The sequence below is a fragment of the Antedon bifida genome, chromosome 5, assembly GCF_963402885.1.
Source record: "Antedon bifida chromosome 5, ecAntBifi1.1, whole genome shotgun sequence".
NCBI classification, from domain to species: Eukaryota; Metazoa; Echinodermata; class Crinoidea; order Comatulida; family Antedonidae; genus Antedon; species Antedon bifida.
Genome location: NC_136230.1, coordinates 14084613 through 14102114, shown reverse-complemented (window position 1 = coordinate 14102114; position 17502 = coordinate 14084613). Strand labels below are relative to the sequence as shown.

The window sequence follows — 17502 nt, the reverse complement described above, 5'->3', positions numbered from 1 at the left end:
AGTGAATACAAAACAATAATAATTATGTGCACTAAGCACCAAAGTTGGTGACAGGAAATGGATCAAAGAGATAAAACCTACACTCAATAAACAATCGGATTCCATCAAAGCTAAATTGTTTATCTAACTCAGTAGGAGGAGCTAATTACTTAATTAGCCCTCAATTAGCATTTCCTGTCACCAACTTTGGTGCTTAGTGCACATAATTATTATTGTTTTGTATTCACTTGATCTTGAAAATGGTTCTATGATGGTACCGAAACGTCGATCTCTATTTTTGTCATTAAATTTTATATTGAAATTGATTACATTTGTCTGGAAAATCGTCGCGAGCGAAAGTAAACAAACATTTCAAACCACGAGTACGCATTATGCATGATGCTAATTAGGATTGTTTACAACTTGTCACGATTAAGAAGTTGTTTTCACACAGATCGCGATGAAGTTTTATGATTATGCATACAGATTAGCCAAACACGCGCGTTTCATTATGGGATATGTTTTGATCGAAAACTTTGACTGGAAGTCAAAGTTATTTTTTTACCAAAAAAACGTCTGTATTTTAGTTAAATGATTTTTTTTTTCGACACATTTTTGGTGATAGTTAATAACTATTATGATACTTCAAAATGACCCACCTTTTTTCGAAATCTGTTATTTTTTTTTTTTTTTGGAATTAGTCAAAGGGACAATACATCTTTAACAGAAATAATTTCAACTAGAATGTTTACAGTTTCTCAGTAGCATGTTTTATCTAACCAAGTAAAAAGAGAAAACTATATATAAATAAATTAATAAGTAGACAATTTAAATATACTGTAGTGTATAAGCATAAATAATTTTTTTTTGTTAATAACGAGGATTTCATTGCCCGTTTATGTGAGCTTGAAATAAACACTCGATTCTGCTACTGTCAATAGGTGGTGTCTGAAAAACTAAAGGTTAAATAAAGAAAAAGAAAGAACCACCATATTTTACACAATTGGTAACAGTTTATAAAGTATAAATGCTACAGTTATTAAGTGTTTAAACGTACTGTACCATCCAAAAGAATATCATGCAAGCAATGACGTATGTAATGCATTAATATTAATAAACTTTGTTTAATTTAACAGTGTAGCATATATAAATTAAATTATTTAATTGAATTAGTATTTTACATGATCACATCTAATTGATTTTAGTGCAATATTAGATAATAGTTTTTGTGAAGTGAAAAATAATATAACATAATGTTTTGTAATATTTCAGAAAGGATGGACACCTTTGCATTCTGCTGCAAGTAAGGGCCACACAGATGTTTGTACTATTTTGATCAAGGCAGGTGCTAATTTGGATCTTACAAACAATGTAAGTTTTACAAACATTATTAAGGGGTGCTGTATAGTTCAGTGTGATTAAAACAATGGTTTAATTTTCAAGTTTAAACCGGCTACCGGTATTATATAACACATAAATAAATTCCTGTCATTTGATTGGACGAATGTGGGTCACATGGCGTGCAATAATAACAATAATAATAATATTTATTCGGCAAAAGTTCTTAAAAGTACGTTTTACAATTCATCTTGCAAGGAGCAAGTAATAGGCATGAGCCCAAACAGAAAACTGCTCTTACTCCATCATTACTTATAAAATACAAAAATAACAAAACTAAGTTGTACAAATTAAGTAAAAACAAAACAAAAAAAAGTTATAAAGAGATAGTACGCACTATTAAACGATTGTTTAATAGTACTTTTTTCCGTGTACAAAAAAACAAATCTTTTCGCGTTTGGAAAAAAAATATTTTGTTTTATACTATTGCTTTTAAATTACAACAGCGCCACCTATCTTACTTTCGCGGCGATTTTAATGTTATGATGACTGGTTTTTCTGGATAGATATAAATTACGCCGTGGTTAGGATTCCGGCACCGGAACTTAACTGCCCACCGTTAGGGAATCCGACACGCTATTGCGCATGCCCAGAGCTCTGGGAAGTGAATTATAGCTTGCACTAATAGTGCCACACCACCACACCACGGAGGTCGGAGTGTTATAGGGATTTACTGTAGCCTAGATAGTCGTTGCGCGGGGGAGAGAGCGATGGATGAAACTTGGCCTATGCTATACATGAATTAATAATTAAAATACGACTACGCCACGCGTTAGAATAATTATAATGATATTAATAAGTATCTATCTAAGAATCGTAATGCTGCTGTTTTTTAGCGTTGCGACCCTGCCGTCAACAAATCAACTTGTGATTGCATTATGTACAGTATAATGCTTTATGAAAAATCATAAAGCTAGTCATGTAATTATATAATTCATAATGATATGAAGTTTATATATGAATGAAGCAACCACTTTTTAATTACAAAATAAATACTATAGGCCCACTGGTCACGTCCAACTGGTAGCCCTACTCTAGCCTAGATTAGTGGATCCCATATTAGTAGGCATCTAGGTTAGTTCGCCGTATGTGGCGCAGCTATGAAATGATCCATCGCTGTTGATGATAAGTATAGAGTCGCCGATTACCTCGCTCTGGGCATGCGCAATAACGTGTCGGATTCCCTAACGGTGGGCAGTTGAGTTCCGGTGCCGGAATCCTAACCACATGTACTAATTTAGATCAAAAAGACATTTAAATTAGCTTTAGATCGTGTGTAAGATTTTGATTAATTAATGGGAACATCTCTACATGTGGAAGCATAATTAGCCTAGATAAGTTCAAATTGTCTGTCGAATTTTTGCCTTTCAGCCAAGCTAGGCCTAGGCCTAGTACTAGTTCTAGCCTAGGCTAGCCTGTTAGTATTAGGCTAGGCCTAGCCTAGGCGTTTTAGCCTTGCTAGGCCTAGGATTATTTGGTCGTTTGTTGACATAATCAACACTAAAGTAGGTGTGTTTATAAAATCCATATAAATATAACATTTAATATAATATTATTAAAAACCAAATGTTACTGTTTTAATCAATGGACAATGTGAATGAAATGTAGGCCTTGACTAGGGCTACCTTTTATTTGATTCAAATGAAAGGAATCTATTTAGAATTAGATGTTATATAAAACAAATAAAGAATGTTTTATATTCGTGTAATGGTACAAATAATTATGGCATTTGGTGAATGATGAAAGGTTAAATAACAACTTGGCGTTGTTGATATATAACCTTTCATCATTCACCTTATGTCATTATTTGTACCATTATGCACTTGTCAATTGTATGACCCACTATACGACCCCCAGGAGAGGTGCGTCATTTGTCCGATGTGCGTCATACCTTTGAATACCATGACACACCCGTGCGTCAAAAATGTGACTTACCTTTAGGTGACCATGACGCACCCATTTTGACGCACTGTGACCATGTTGTTTATGATATGGTGGGTGGTAAAGTGACGGACATTGACACACCTTGTTCATTGATGTGACGTACCATCTAGGTTTTTTGACGCACCCCTGCGTCAGTAATTATATGTAAATGACGCACCCATGACGCACCTCTCCCGGGGGTCGTATAGTGGGTCATACAATTGACAAGTGCATTACACTCATAAACATTCATTATTTGTATAATAACATACCTAAAGTACTGTCACTACATTATATAAATAATACTAAATTAGCAGAACCATTAACTATTTATATTGATCTGTTAAACTTCAACACAACATGGTACAACATAACAACAATACAGGTAGTTATTTTCATATCATATTTGTATAATAACAACCATGGCCTGTATAACATCATACTCGATCTGTCGGCCTCAACAATGAAAACTTAAAACAACGTTTTTACATAAGTTATATTATTGAAATCAATCATGCAAATTGATTTTTAAACGCCTCTTTTTAAAAAAATTTAAAATATTTAAAAAAATCTTCCAATTTCCGACCGACGCATTAACGTCAGAAGTCATCAGAAACATTATTTAAAGGGTCCGCCGGCTGATCTGAGAGTTTTAATAGAAACAGACATTAAGCTATACAGCGAAACCATCGATAGTAACCCTTTGAAATGTTCTGATTTCAATCGGTAAATTTTAACTCTACGCGCGGTAAGTAATTTCCGGATTCACGGTAAGGTGTGTCAATCACCTTGCAAGTTCCCTGCATGGTTGGTTTCAACCAGGGAGTTGTAACCTGTTTCAACTAAGTTGGCCGTTTGGTTTTTTTATTTATTTTCGGACCGCGCGTGTGAAGGTATAGTACTGTAGTACATAAAGAACAAATTAAATATATTCATAAAATATAGGAGTAAATTATGGGAAATAATTATATAAAGTTACACCGAGAGAATTGATGATAGGAGCTTTTGTTTGAAATCGAATGAAACCCCGATAGCCGAGTTGTTGAGTAAGCTGCCAGGACTTTATGTATACTATGCGCTATCTGTGTCCCGTCAGGACCCTGGGATACTTCTGCCCGTGTTGCAAGCCGTCTAAAACGTCTTCCTTCTTAGGCCAAAACGGCTCACTGTGTCGCGGAATAATGTATTAATTATACCAATTAGGATGGTATTTATTTGAATAAACGCCCGTAACACCTCCTCAATAAAACATCAATTAAAATAATTATCGCCACCCTCCCCCTCCCTCCCATCCAAATACCATCCAAATACCATCTAATTAACGCCCATCCACATTTATACACACAATATTGTATTATATTTATAACACAATTATACTATTTTTGAGTAGATTCCGTCGGACTGTTATCTAGGCCTACAATTTACCAAGCATTTGTTATTCTTTTTTACCACTTTTCATATCTACAATATCCTATAAAAAAAATTGTTCTTCCCATCCTCTTCCACATCCCTCAACTCTAATGTTATATACAAAACACAAATTGGGTTTGTTTAAATGAGTTCAAATAAAAAAATTGGACTCATTTTTAAGACAGGGCCTAATTCCCAGGGTGCTATTTTTACATAAATCATCGTTATTTATTCGTTTCTGTAAACGACAATGTACTATAGTCCTGCGGTACGTACATTTTTTACGCTGAAATTGCTGTGTATTCGAGAACCATCTGTAAACATGGCCTAGATAGTACGCAAGCGAAGCGAGCGTACCATCTAGTATATAATAACTATCTGTAAACTCCCTGTCGCACTTTGTAATAATCGTCACATAACACTTTGTAATACCTGTCGCGCGCACTTGGTGACAAAACTGTCCAAAACCTTCGCACTTTCGTTTTCAACAACAACATACAAAACCAATGAAGCAAAAATGTATACATATCATGAGTAGTTAAAAGACAGACTATACTCATAAATTTTTCTATTTTAGGTTATATGCATGCAAATTATAATTTTCAAAAGTAATATATTTTTTTCAATATTTCTTTTAACAATGACTTTAAATGTGTGGGTCCTCTGAAATGTTACAGTTGAATACACATCTTTTAGATATCAAAATTTGTATTTTTAATGCATCTAAACTATGACATTTTCCGATACCAAAACATATATTAACATTGTTTAAAATTAAATCGTAGTTGATGTTTCTTTTAACAAAACCTTTAAAGGACTTTCAGAATGCATCATATCCACCAACAAATTGAATATTACACTATCAAGAAAAATATCACATACAATACATTGGGTTTTTTACGAAGAAAACATACACTATTAACTTTATTGGTTATTCGCAGTTAATACTGTATGACACAAAATATACATAATTCAGGACTATGAATAGTTTTTTCAGATCAGAGAGTTTGTGCGTATTTTAAGATGTTTGTTACACTGTGTGCGTTAACGCGGATATCCCGAACTAATCACGGTGATGATGAGTTCAAATTTTAGTTTAATTCAACAATTCTTCGGGAAACTATATATTAATCATTGTCCGTTGTATGTTTGCTTTCATACTTAATTAAATTCGTGTTTCATCCGTTTCTGGAACTGTTACGTTCTGGTACTCTGCATGTACTTTATCGCCATTGAGACCCGGGGTTCTTTGGCCCATGTTGCAAGCCGTTTAAAACGTTTTCCTTATGCCGAAACAGCTCACTGATGATTTTCATTATTGGTGTTTGATTTAAAATAAATAATGTATTGATTATACCAATTAGGCGATACCGAATGTATAATTTGAATAAACGCCCTCTCCCCCATAAAACATGTTTGGAATATGCAACCACCACCCTCTAATAAACGCCCCGCAACGTATATTTATACACACAATATTGTATTATAACACAAACACAATTGTATTTGTTGAATAATTCATTGACTGCTATATATTTATTTACCAAGCATGTTCATACAATTGTTGACTGTTATCATTTCCTGATAATATCAAATACGATGTTGTACTTGTTCATATCTAGGGGAATTTATTTTATTATAAAATGTTACCAACAAATGCCTCCCCGAATGAACGCCGCCACACATAACACCCACCCACGACTCTACAACAACATCATTGTTTGTATATTTCTCATTACATATATCTGACGTTGAGCGTTGCTTTAATGTATCTTGGCATTTTGTGACCATCATAAAAAACTTTTTAAAAATGTTCCAATTCAGTTTCAATAGTAATAGGATGGGATGCGATAAAAATGATACTTGGAAAGGCGTCGCAATACAACCATGAGAACATTCTAGTCATTTTACAGGACGTAGTATTCCAAATGGAATATGACGATTGCTGAATTAATTACGCTTTAATTGCACTAATTGCCAAAACAAATAAAACAAGTACTATTGTTCCTATAAAACTAACCCTCATATAATTCATTTTAAACAAATTAATACTAAAATTACAGACGATTGTTAATACAATAAACACGCAATTCAAATTATTCAATTTAACTTTCATTTAATGGCCCATTCTGGCTAAACTACCGCTTGCTTGTTTATTAGAAAATAGCCATTTAAGATCACAATGATCACAATTTTGAATTTCACACTATACTGAAGAAAAGAGGTATATTTCTATATACCTTCTACAACCGCCAACGCCTCAAGTTCAGTGGTGGTATAATTCTACTCCGCGTAATGAAGTGCTCAAACCTCCTACATAAATCACCATTCCCTTGCCTTCCCGATACTGGGCCAACATAGATCACAATCCTAAATGACTAGCATCAGTCTGTAATATAAACGCAGTCCAATCAAAGCGTGGAAAAGCCAAAATTGGGGGTTCCAATAACGTTTGCTTTAACAACTCAAATGCTATATTGCACTGTTCCGTCCAGTAAAAGCCCACCCCTTCCTAGTTAAGTTATTGCATGATCAGCAATTTTAAAAAAGTATTTCCTATAATAGCCTACAAAACCAAGGAAAGAGCGCACTTCAGATAATTTGTTAGGTGTAGGATAGTCACGGACAATTTGTAATTTCTCAGAATCGGTGGCCACCCCGTTTTCACTTACTATGTGACCTAAGTATTTAACCTGCCTTTTGACGAAAGGTACATTTCCTTGGTTGTAATTTTAGTCCCGCCACCCGAAGTCTATCCATCACTGAAAATAATTATGTCATCCAGATAACATAAAACAAATTTCTAATTCAACCCTCGTAATATTTCCTGCATTGCCCGTTGGACAGTTGCCGGAGCATTGTGTAACCCGAAAGGGAGAACATTAAATTCATAAAGTCCATCTTGGGTAATAAAAGCAGTTTTAGCCTTTGAATTCTCACTCAACTCAATTTTCCAGTACCCAGAGGCTAAATCTAAAGTGCATCTTTAATATTTTGGTAAAGGAAATTTATACCTGGCACTAATGTCGTTAAGGCGTCTAAAATCACTACAAAATCTATAGTTATCAGGCTTTCGGAATCGTACAGACCGGAAAACTCCTTGAATTAGTGGATTCTCTAATAACCCCTTGCTGTAACATTTCATTAACTTGGCACCTTATCCGCTCTTGCATATGAGGGGCTTGCATATTATATGGTCGCGATTTTATTGACGCGTGGTTGTTAGTAAAAGTGTATGTTCAACCCACAAGTATCTACCAAGCGGATCACCCTCTACTTAAAAAACATCGATATTTCGGGAAAGAAATGTAGTTATCCCCGCCACTTCATTATAACGGTCATATGAGAAGTATCAAGTTTTACTTTCGTCAAAACCTCTTGAATTAGTGAGTACGTGTACGCGTCCATATCACCTGAATTATCAGTTAAAGGATAAACAGCACTTACTACACTAGGTCTTTTGGAAATGGTCGTAAATGGACAGACAAAATTCAGTGAAAGTACCTAATTTAGTGTGTGGATACAATGTTACCGGTTTATCTGTCGTATTCATTACTATATTCACACAGTTAACACTTACACTGGAAGCAGTATTGGCAACCAAAACACCTATTGGCGCAACGCGTTGTCCACCCTGACATAACCCGATCGTGCACTTCGGTAATTTATTTGAGAGCCGAGAACGAACTATAGACTGAGAACGTGCGGGAATTCCCTGCCGTGCAGCTATACTCGCATTTGACTCTTTTTCTGTAAAGTTAAAACACGCGTTAAATTAAGAGCCCAAAATTATAACTTCAGACAATTCCGTAGCAACGTTCACCGGAGCAACGAAACCATTACCATTTATTGTTAACTTTAAGGATATAGAATCAGTAATGATAAGATCACTGTCATTAGCTGTTTGTGCTATATCAATATTTGCCGGAGCTAGAAGAAGTTGTGATTTCAACCATCGAATATGAACCCGTATTCGACGGTCCGTCAAAAAAGCTAATCGTAATCGTCGAAAGCTCCCTATTGTTGTTGTGATAGCTAGATGTCAAAATGGATGAAAATAAAGCTTATAATGTGTAGTGTACACTAAGAGATAAAATCGTTGCACACCGCTTGTTCTTACGGAACGGAGTGAGTGGCCGAACGGTTAAGACAATGGAACCGTAATTTCGTAGCCATAACATCGGCAAGGATTCGAGGCTCACTCACTCCATGGTTCTGGTGGTAGAACGAGTCTTCTCGGATAAGGACTATAAACCGTAGGTCCAGTGTACATATAGCTCATGTGCACTTTAAAGAACCTAGTACATCTTTCGAGACGAGTAGGGGGTTACCTCGGTGTACTAGTCCACACAAACACAGCCACTGTCGTCACACACAGTCACTGTGCAATTAATCAGAGACTAAATATCAAACCCTGCTTGTTTTGATCCTTAAGGATCGTTAAGCAGTATTCCGAAAGAAGAATACGGCCTCATGGAATATGGAACCAGAACGTAGATATTTCCCGTATTCCGTGAACAAGCAGGGTGTAACTAATAATTATCTCTTAGTGTACGTGAATTCTGTAATCCGATTGGTCAATATGTATGATATATAATTCCGTATTACGCCCATTTACTCAGTCAAGCGGATCAGAAGAGTAATATATCCCGTATTTTTACTCGGGGTACCCGAGTCTAAGACTCACTCATCTTCTCCTCCTCCATCTGGACACTATTGAGTAAAAAGTGATTTCAGGGTTGATTTAGTTTTGCTCTCCTCCAATATTTGCCGTTGACGGCGACACATATTTTGCTTTTTTTTCACGGGCCACGCCTGTAGTTTAAACAAAATGAAACTATACTGCAAAAAAAAACAAAAAAAAACAAACAAATCCATTATATTAAAAAATCATCGAAGTATTTTGCAGGGAAAATTGTAAAATCAGTATATAAAATTATATCAGAAATCGATATAGCTGAATGGTACCCGAGTTGTTGAGTTGCTGTTAGGTTTGAACTTTGCGCGCTATCTGCATGTACTGTATCGCCATTAGGACCCAGGTGCTTTGGCCCATGTTGCAAGCCGTTTAAAACGTGTTTCTTATTAACGGCCAACTGATGATTGTCATTATTTGGTGTTTGATTTGAACTAAATAATGTATTGATTATACCAATTAAGCCTACCGCATTTATTTAAATAAACGCCCCCTCCCCATTAAAACATCTTTCGAATATCCAACCTCCACCCTATAATAAACACCCCGCCAGTACATTATACACACAATATTGTATTATAAAACAAACACAATTATACTTGTTGAATAATTCATTGACTGCTATATCTATTTATTTACCAAGCATTTTCATACAATTGTTTACTGTTATCATTTCTTTAAAATATCAAATACGGTGTTGTACTTGTTCATATCTAGGGGAATTGATTGTATTATGTTACCAACAAACGCCTCCCTCGAATGAACGCCGCCACCCCTAACACCCACCCCGACATCACAACAGCATCATTGTTTGTATATTTTTCATTACTATACATAGATCTGATGATGAGCGTTCCTTTAATGTATCTTGGCATTTTGTGACCATCATCAAAAGCTTTAAAATGCTTCAATTCGGTTTCAATAGTATAGATTGATAGGTCTAAGTGGAAAGGCGCCGCGATACAACTATAAGAACATTCTAGTCATTTTACAGGACGTATTATGCCAAATGGAATAATATGATGATTGCTGAATTAATTACGCTTTAATTGCACTAATTGCCAAAACAAATAAAAAAGATCTGTAAACCCCGTTTGTACTGTCGCACTTGTAGTAATCGAGCTGTCGCACTTTGTAATAACTGTCTGTCGCACTTTGTATTACTTTTTTTAATTTGATTATTTCATAAACTTTATGAATTAATAATTATTACTGCAATGTTATTACGCGTTTCACTAATAATATTTTGCGACTTCCGAGTTTTTTCTCCCCTCCAATGTCTGTTTTGCTTTTTTTTACGGCCACGCGTAACATTTAAAGCTCTGTCTATACACTAAAAAATTATTTTGACAAAAAAGTGTGATGTGCCCAAATATGGTAGTTCTATGACATCATCATGACCATATAATTATGGTCACATCACATTTTTGATTGTGCAAAAAAACGATCAACAAATCAATTATATTAAAACATCATCGAATTATATTGCGGGGAAATTGTAAAAGCAGTATATACAATTTTAAATATCATAAACAAGGTAAAAATTACATAATGCCTACATCGGGAGAACTGATTATAGCCATAATCATACATGTATTTGAAATCAGGTAAAATCTCGATATAGCCGAATGGTAGCCGAGTTGTTGAGTTGATGTTAGGTTTGAACAGATTGCGCGCTATTTGCATGTGTATCGCCGTTGAGACCCGCGATACTTTGACCCATGTTGCAAGCCGTTTAAAACATATTCCTTATGCCGAAATGGCCCACTAGTGATTGTCATTATTTGGAATTTGATGTATAGATTATACCAATACCGCATTTATTTCAATAAACGCCCTCTTCCTCATAACACATCTTTGAAATATTCAACCTCCACCCTCTAATAAACGCCCCGCCACATATATTTATACACTTATTATCAATTATATTTGTTGAATAATTCATTGACTGCTATATCTACAATTTATTTACCAAGTATTTCCATACAATTATTTACTGTTATCACTCCTTGATAATACAAAATACAATGTTGTACTCATATCTAGGGGAATTTATTTTATTATAAAATGAATGTTACCAACAAATGCCTCCCTCGAATGAACGCCGCCACACCTAACACCCACCCCCGACATCACAACAACATAATTTCTCATTACTAATACATAGATCTGTTAAAAGCTTGTTAAAAATGTTTCAATTTGGTTTCAATAGTAATAGGATGGGATGCGATAAAAGTATATGTGAAAGGGCGCCACGATACAATCATGAGTATATTCTTGTCATTTTACGTATTTTTATAATAACAATCATGGCCTGTATAACATCATACTCGATCTGTCGGCCTCAACAATGAAAACTGGAAACAACGCTTTTACAGAATTTATATTACAGAAATCAATCATGCAAAATGATTTTTATACGCCTTTTTAATTCTTCCTTTTATTCTTCAACACATTTACGACCGACGTATTAACGTCAGAAGTCATCAGCAACATTATTTAATGCTCGTATTGTTGTCGTTTTAACATCTAACATTAACAACACAAGTACAATATTGATCACCTCAGCGACTTCATCATGGATACTTTTTTAAAGACAGTTTATATGAATATAATGATAACAGTATACATATATGGTATATTTTTTATCCCGTTCATTTATTTGGTTCAAATTTGCAATTGGCTGACCAACACGTCCTGTTTATTATTAATTTTGACATTGCCACGCACCTGATGAAATTCATTTATTGATTAGGAGGTAAACTACCGTACTATTTATTAATAATGGTAATGATACACACATTGTCTTAATTTATTATGCCTATTGTGTGAATTAACACTACATGTTTCCCAACGTTACACTGATCTGTTACGTTAAACACCAGAATGAATGATAGCCGTGCTACTACCCATACATACTAATAACCTGGATATAATTTCTCCTTTATGAAAATTGTACGTATTTAGTTTTGCTGATGTTACTTATTATTATCGCGGGATTATCACACAAATATAACGAATGTCTTATAAGAAATGAAATGAAGTTAATTAGCAATGTTATTAAGGATATTAATAGAAGGAAAAGAAAAGAGCTCATGATTGGACCACATTGTTACTAATGTACAAAATAATGTAAAACAAGCTGGGGATAATAACAATGCAACAGTAGGAGACGGACGTGCATTGCTAGCTCTCTCCGGTTTAGCGTGTATTAAGATTGTGAAGCTTAGTTGAAGCTGTGTTTAGTATACACTTATAGCAGTTTTTAACGATATTGCACAGAAGTAAAATGCCACCCAAGATATTCGGCAATATGGCGAACATTTTGATGCATTTGGTAGATCCCGAACTCATCACGGTGATGATTGAGTTCAATCTTTAGTTTAATTCAACAATTCTTCGGGAAACTATTAATCATTGTCCGTTGTTATGTTTGATTTCATACTTGTATTAATAACTTGTATTAATAATAATATATGAGCAGAATATCAAACATCTGTATGCCTATAATAAAAAAAGGAAATATTTAAATACTATAATAATGTTTAAGTATTGTATAATGCAAGTAACTTCAATCTTAGTAATGCTGAGACAAATTTTCATGTTGTATGGTGGGACACAGTTATGTTTAAATATTTTATTGCATTTAAAAAAAAGATCAAGCCAAGTACTGACAGTTTTTGTGGCTGTAAAAGCAATTCCAGCCTATTAAAAAGCACTAGTTTTCATTTCTTTTCGACCAACTATTGCTGATTTCGTTATTCAAGATACTCATTTGAATTATGGTCACAGTGATAGAAGTATCATGCCAACAAAGCTGAATGAACCTTACTGGATAAACAGAGAAAACGCTTATACATAGAAAAGATAAAACTAAGTCAAAATATGCGATACACCACCATTTGCCAATGTTGACGTAGATTATTTTGAGCCAGTAATGATAAGCAGAGGCGACAAGATATCGACATCTTCAAAACAAGAATGTTTGAAATGTATCATAGTATCATGGTACAACAGAATAGTAGACATGATTTTTATGGGAAGTGAAGCGAATTTGGTCAATTCGGTCTAGCGAGCTGGATATCATGTGAAAATTACACGTACCGGTATTAGTATTAGAAGACGACTTGAAGTGGGGTGTAGTCTATGCAAAAAAGCTTAGAGTGGTCAGAAGGGATTAAACTGAATATATGGCTATGTTGACTGCCGGTAGCATTCCACTTCCCCTATATTGATTTCTAGGCCTCTTTTCAGATTTTTGTGTTAGCCTAGACCCTATGCATGTTAAAGAAATAATTACTATGGCTTCCCGAAGATTATGTACACTCTGTATTTTATGTAACGATACGGCATGTGAATTATTAATTCTTTTCGAAAAAAAACCCCAATTAGTGAAACTAACCTGCTTGGCAGTGTCGCTGTCCTTCTTAGACAGATCCTTCAGAAATGACAGGTTCATTCACGTGACTGGTGGGCGATTTCGTCTCGGTTTATGGTTTGGGTTCCTCGTCGTCGGATCTAATCGCCTCTGATGCATCTGTTGTTTACATCTGGTTCTCTATCAACGATGTTATGGTTGGTGATTAGTAGTAACATGATTATCCTCAATTAAAACGTTACTACTGTAGGTAATAATAAAATAATGTCTACTTCACTTAAATCGGAAGCCCAGAAAGAAAGTCATTTAATTATTCATATTATACCAATATCCACATTCGGATTATAGATATGTACTATTTATTTTCTAAAGATTACTTTCATATTATTTAGGCTTGGGTCAAATGACATAAAAAATAAAGAAAAGATTACTTTAAATATTAACATTGAGACAATATTAATGATTACAATTTCAAAGATCACGATTAATTCTAACATTTTAATTATTTTGATCTTCATTTTTACACATAGCGAACCAGAACAGCATCAACATTATAACGCGTTCATAAACGACATGGGACACTATACAAATAATACATTTACCATTACTTTCAATGACAAATAAAGATTGACTACATCGTTTATAATGTACAAATAATTTCATAATTCAAATCTATCCAACGATACAAAACAGGATATGATTTGACAAAAGTGTATGTCACCTTTTGGTCATTTAGTACAGTTTTGTAAATTATAACATTCTGACATGTCAATGTAATGCAATGTTTAGTATTAAATGCATGGCCATGTTTAGTGTGGAGTGTCGGACATTACGAACCAGTAGGCCTATCTGTATTCTATACAACTTTAAAAATGTTAATTCGGTTACAATAATAATATTATACCTCATAACATGATGCAAAAACTGATTTAAATTCATCGTATGTCATGACTAATTCGGTTACAATAATAATATCTTTATATCATCAATAAATTAAAATGTTCAACAATCCACATTGCATGTGGCATACTACTACAACTCAGTAACATAATATCAATACTAAAACTGAATTTCAAATCATCGCATATAACAAAGGTCTATGTAAAGGAGACTAATTAATATAATGTTTCAATATATCGTTAGTGTGAAGTAACACCAACCACTTAGTGTGTTCCCATAACAACAACGTTTCTCGAATAGAAAACATAATGTTAGCTTTATAGTAAATAAATATTCATTTATATTGTTAATTTGCGCGCGCGCACAGCTCTAATTATCAGATATTTAAAAGGTTGAGTTTATTATGATATTTTTAAACTAGTATTTTTAAGACGAATTAGTTCAACTTCACATGCATACTGTGGTATTGTCTTATAGAACAACTTTTTTTTTTTAAAGAAGCGACTTAGCTTTTGCCTGAGTGCTGTCTAAAATTAGGCACGGTTATTATCAATGTTGATTAAAAGGTTTATATTTTATAATAAGCATACATTTTAAAGCCGCGGTGTTACCCTTTAATACTAAGAGAAATTACCTGAATCCTCCGCACGGTTATTGAAAAACAATATATAATCTATGTAAAGATATAAAGAACACGGCGCATTACAATAAATACAAACAATACACAAATTAAGTACAACATCCGAGTACCCTAGAAAAAACTCTGTTAGAAAGAACTTTCTATGTTTATTATGTCATGTCAACATTTAAAATATACTACATTATGATACGGTACGTTTTTGTGGAGTTCAGATACTCAATTACAATTATTATTATGGTTTTCAGTACTCTATATAGGCCTACTAATAAACTAACATCTTACTACCTTTTTCAACCCATACAGTATTTTCAACCCATACAGTATTTTCAACCCATACAGTAACCCACAAAAAAAGGAAAATCACCTAAAAAATGAAATACGGTACGGTACCCACTCTGAAGTTGATTGCAAATAAATCACTAGTGATCTTAAATGGCACGACCTCATTACTGAGAGTATCACATAGGCTTTACTTTTGCGTAGACTCAAATCTTTAGAGTTAACTCTCCCGTTAGGCCTAGGTCTTTTTTATAAATATGTCATTGAAAGTATTCTCATTATTCATTGTTTTATAGTTTACCGGGACCACATGTAAGAAATAGCTGGAACGTATTGTTAGTTATGCTTAACGTATTGGTCTACAGCTAGTACAGAGACTTTACCGAGGAAACACATTCAATTTTGCAAGACCCAACCTATCCAAAGCAGTGCCAGTAATAACATACCTAAATGAAATAACCACATCGCGGGTCATATTACAGATCATTTTTGTTGCGAGGATGACTAAATTGTCGAGAACTGCACGGTTGTACCCTCACATGGTTCGGAACACCCTGCCTCGTCAAGGTTAATCTTGACATTGGGAAGTCAGATTAACCAAGGTTTTGTAACATGATGTCACACTTTGTAATAACTTGTTTAATCTTTATAAATTAATAATTATTAATTTTACTGTTGAGTCGGCTTACCATCGCGGTACATTATAATATTTATACATAGTCTACAACTGTAATAATAACGTCACGTCATATCGTAGTGTATTCACAATTTATAACATATTAAACATTATGAGCCATTTCTTCTTAAGTTTTAAACAGTCTGAGTCACAATAATATTAAATAGCCAAACCATAGTATTCTACAGTATAATTAATATAAATTAGTTCATTTTGACGTTTAAAGAGAGAAACATGGAATATCTTGACTCAAATGTATATCTAATTTACATGTCACGTTCACATGTGGGACAGCTGCACGCGTTTTGTACAGAGATTTTATAGTGACTACAGCGAAGTTGTAGTTGTAACTTTACCGCCGACTGTTAAAAGTCTACCGATGACATCAGACATTAAAAACTCTTAATACTATCTTTTCTAAGACACATGGAACAGCTAGGGTAAGAACCGACACGGAGTTGGTGATATGCGCTTTACATTGTGTATACCTATTCCAGAATTAAGCATAATATATAATCATTCGTTCTTTCAGTGTTTGCGCTAAAGTAAGGAATACGTGTTGTTAGATAACTGTTGGTTTTTTTTTCGTACGTGTAAGGATAGACCTTATTTGTTTAATTTGATTATTTCATAACCTTTATGAATTAATAACTATTACTGCAATGTTGTGCATTTCACTAATATGTTTGTGACTTACCAACGCGATACGCTATATGTGCACGTGCATGATACTACGAGCTAAATGTGCTCCACGAGGTCAATGTTAGCGTATCTATACTATAATTATGGTTACTTCTGAGCACAATGGAAAAAGATTTCCGCCTTGCATACCTACCTTATCTATCTCAGATGTACCGCGAAATGTAGATTTAATATAATATTTCTCTCTTAGGCAGATATTATAAAAGGTTTTAAAACAACATTTCTTATTTCATCGGCAGATTTAAAACCGTCCGCGGTATAAAAGTGATTTCCGGGTTGATATAGTTTTTGCTCTCCTCCAATATTTGCCGTTGACGGGTGTTGTTTACTGTTATCACTTTTTGGTAATATCAAATACGGTGTTGTACTTGTTCATATCTATGGGAATTGATTTTATTATAAAATGTTACCAACAAAGGCCTCCCTCGAATGAACGCCGCCACCCCTAACACCCACCCCCGACATCACAACAACATCATTGTTTGTATATTTTTCATTACTATACATAGATCTGATGATGA

At 34.2% G+C, this 17502-nt stretch overlaps 1 protein-coding gene across 1 annotated transcript in view; it reads left to right on the top strand.

Annotated features, from left to right (window-relative positions):
- Positions 1-17502, top strand: part of LOC144843358 (uncharacterized) — an 851823-nt gene that overhangs the window by 811740 nt on the left and 22581 nt on the right. The window contains exon 6 of the mRNA XM_078700149.1: positions 1252-1350. Coding sequence (XP_078556275.1) covers positions 1252-1350 — 99 coding nt within the window. The remainder of the gene's footprint in view (positions 1-1251; positions 1351-17502) is intronic.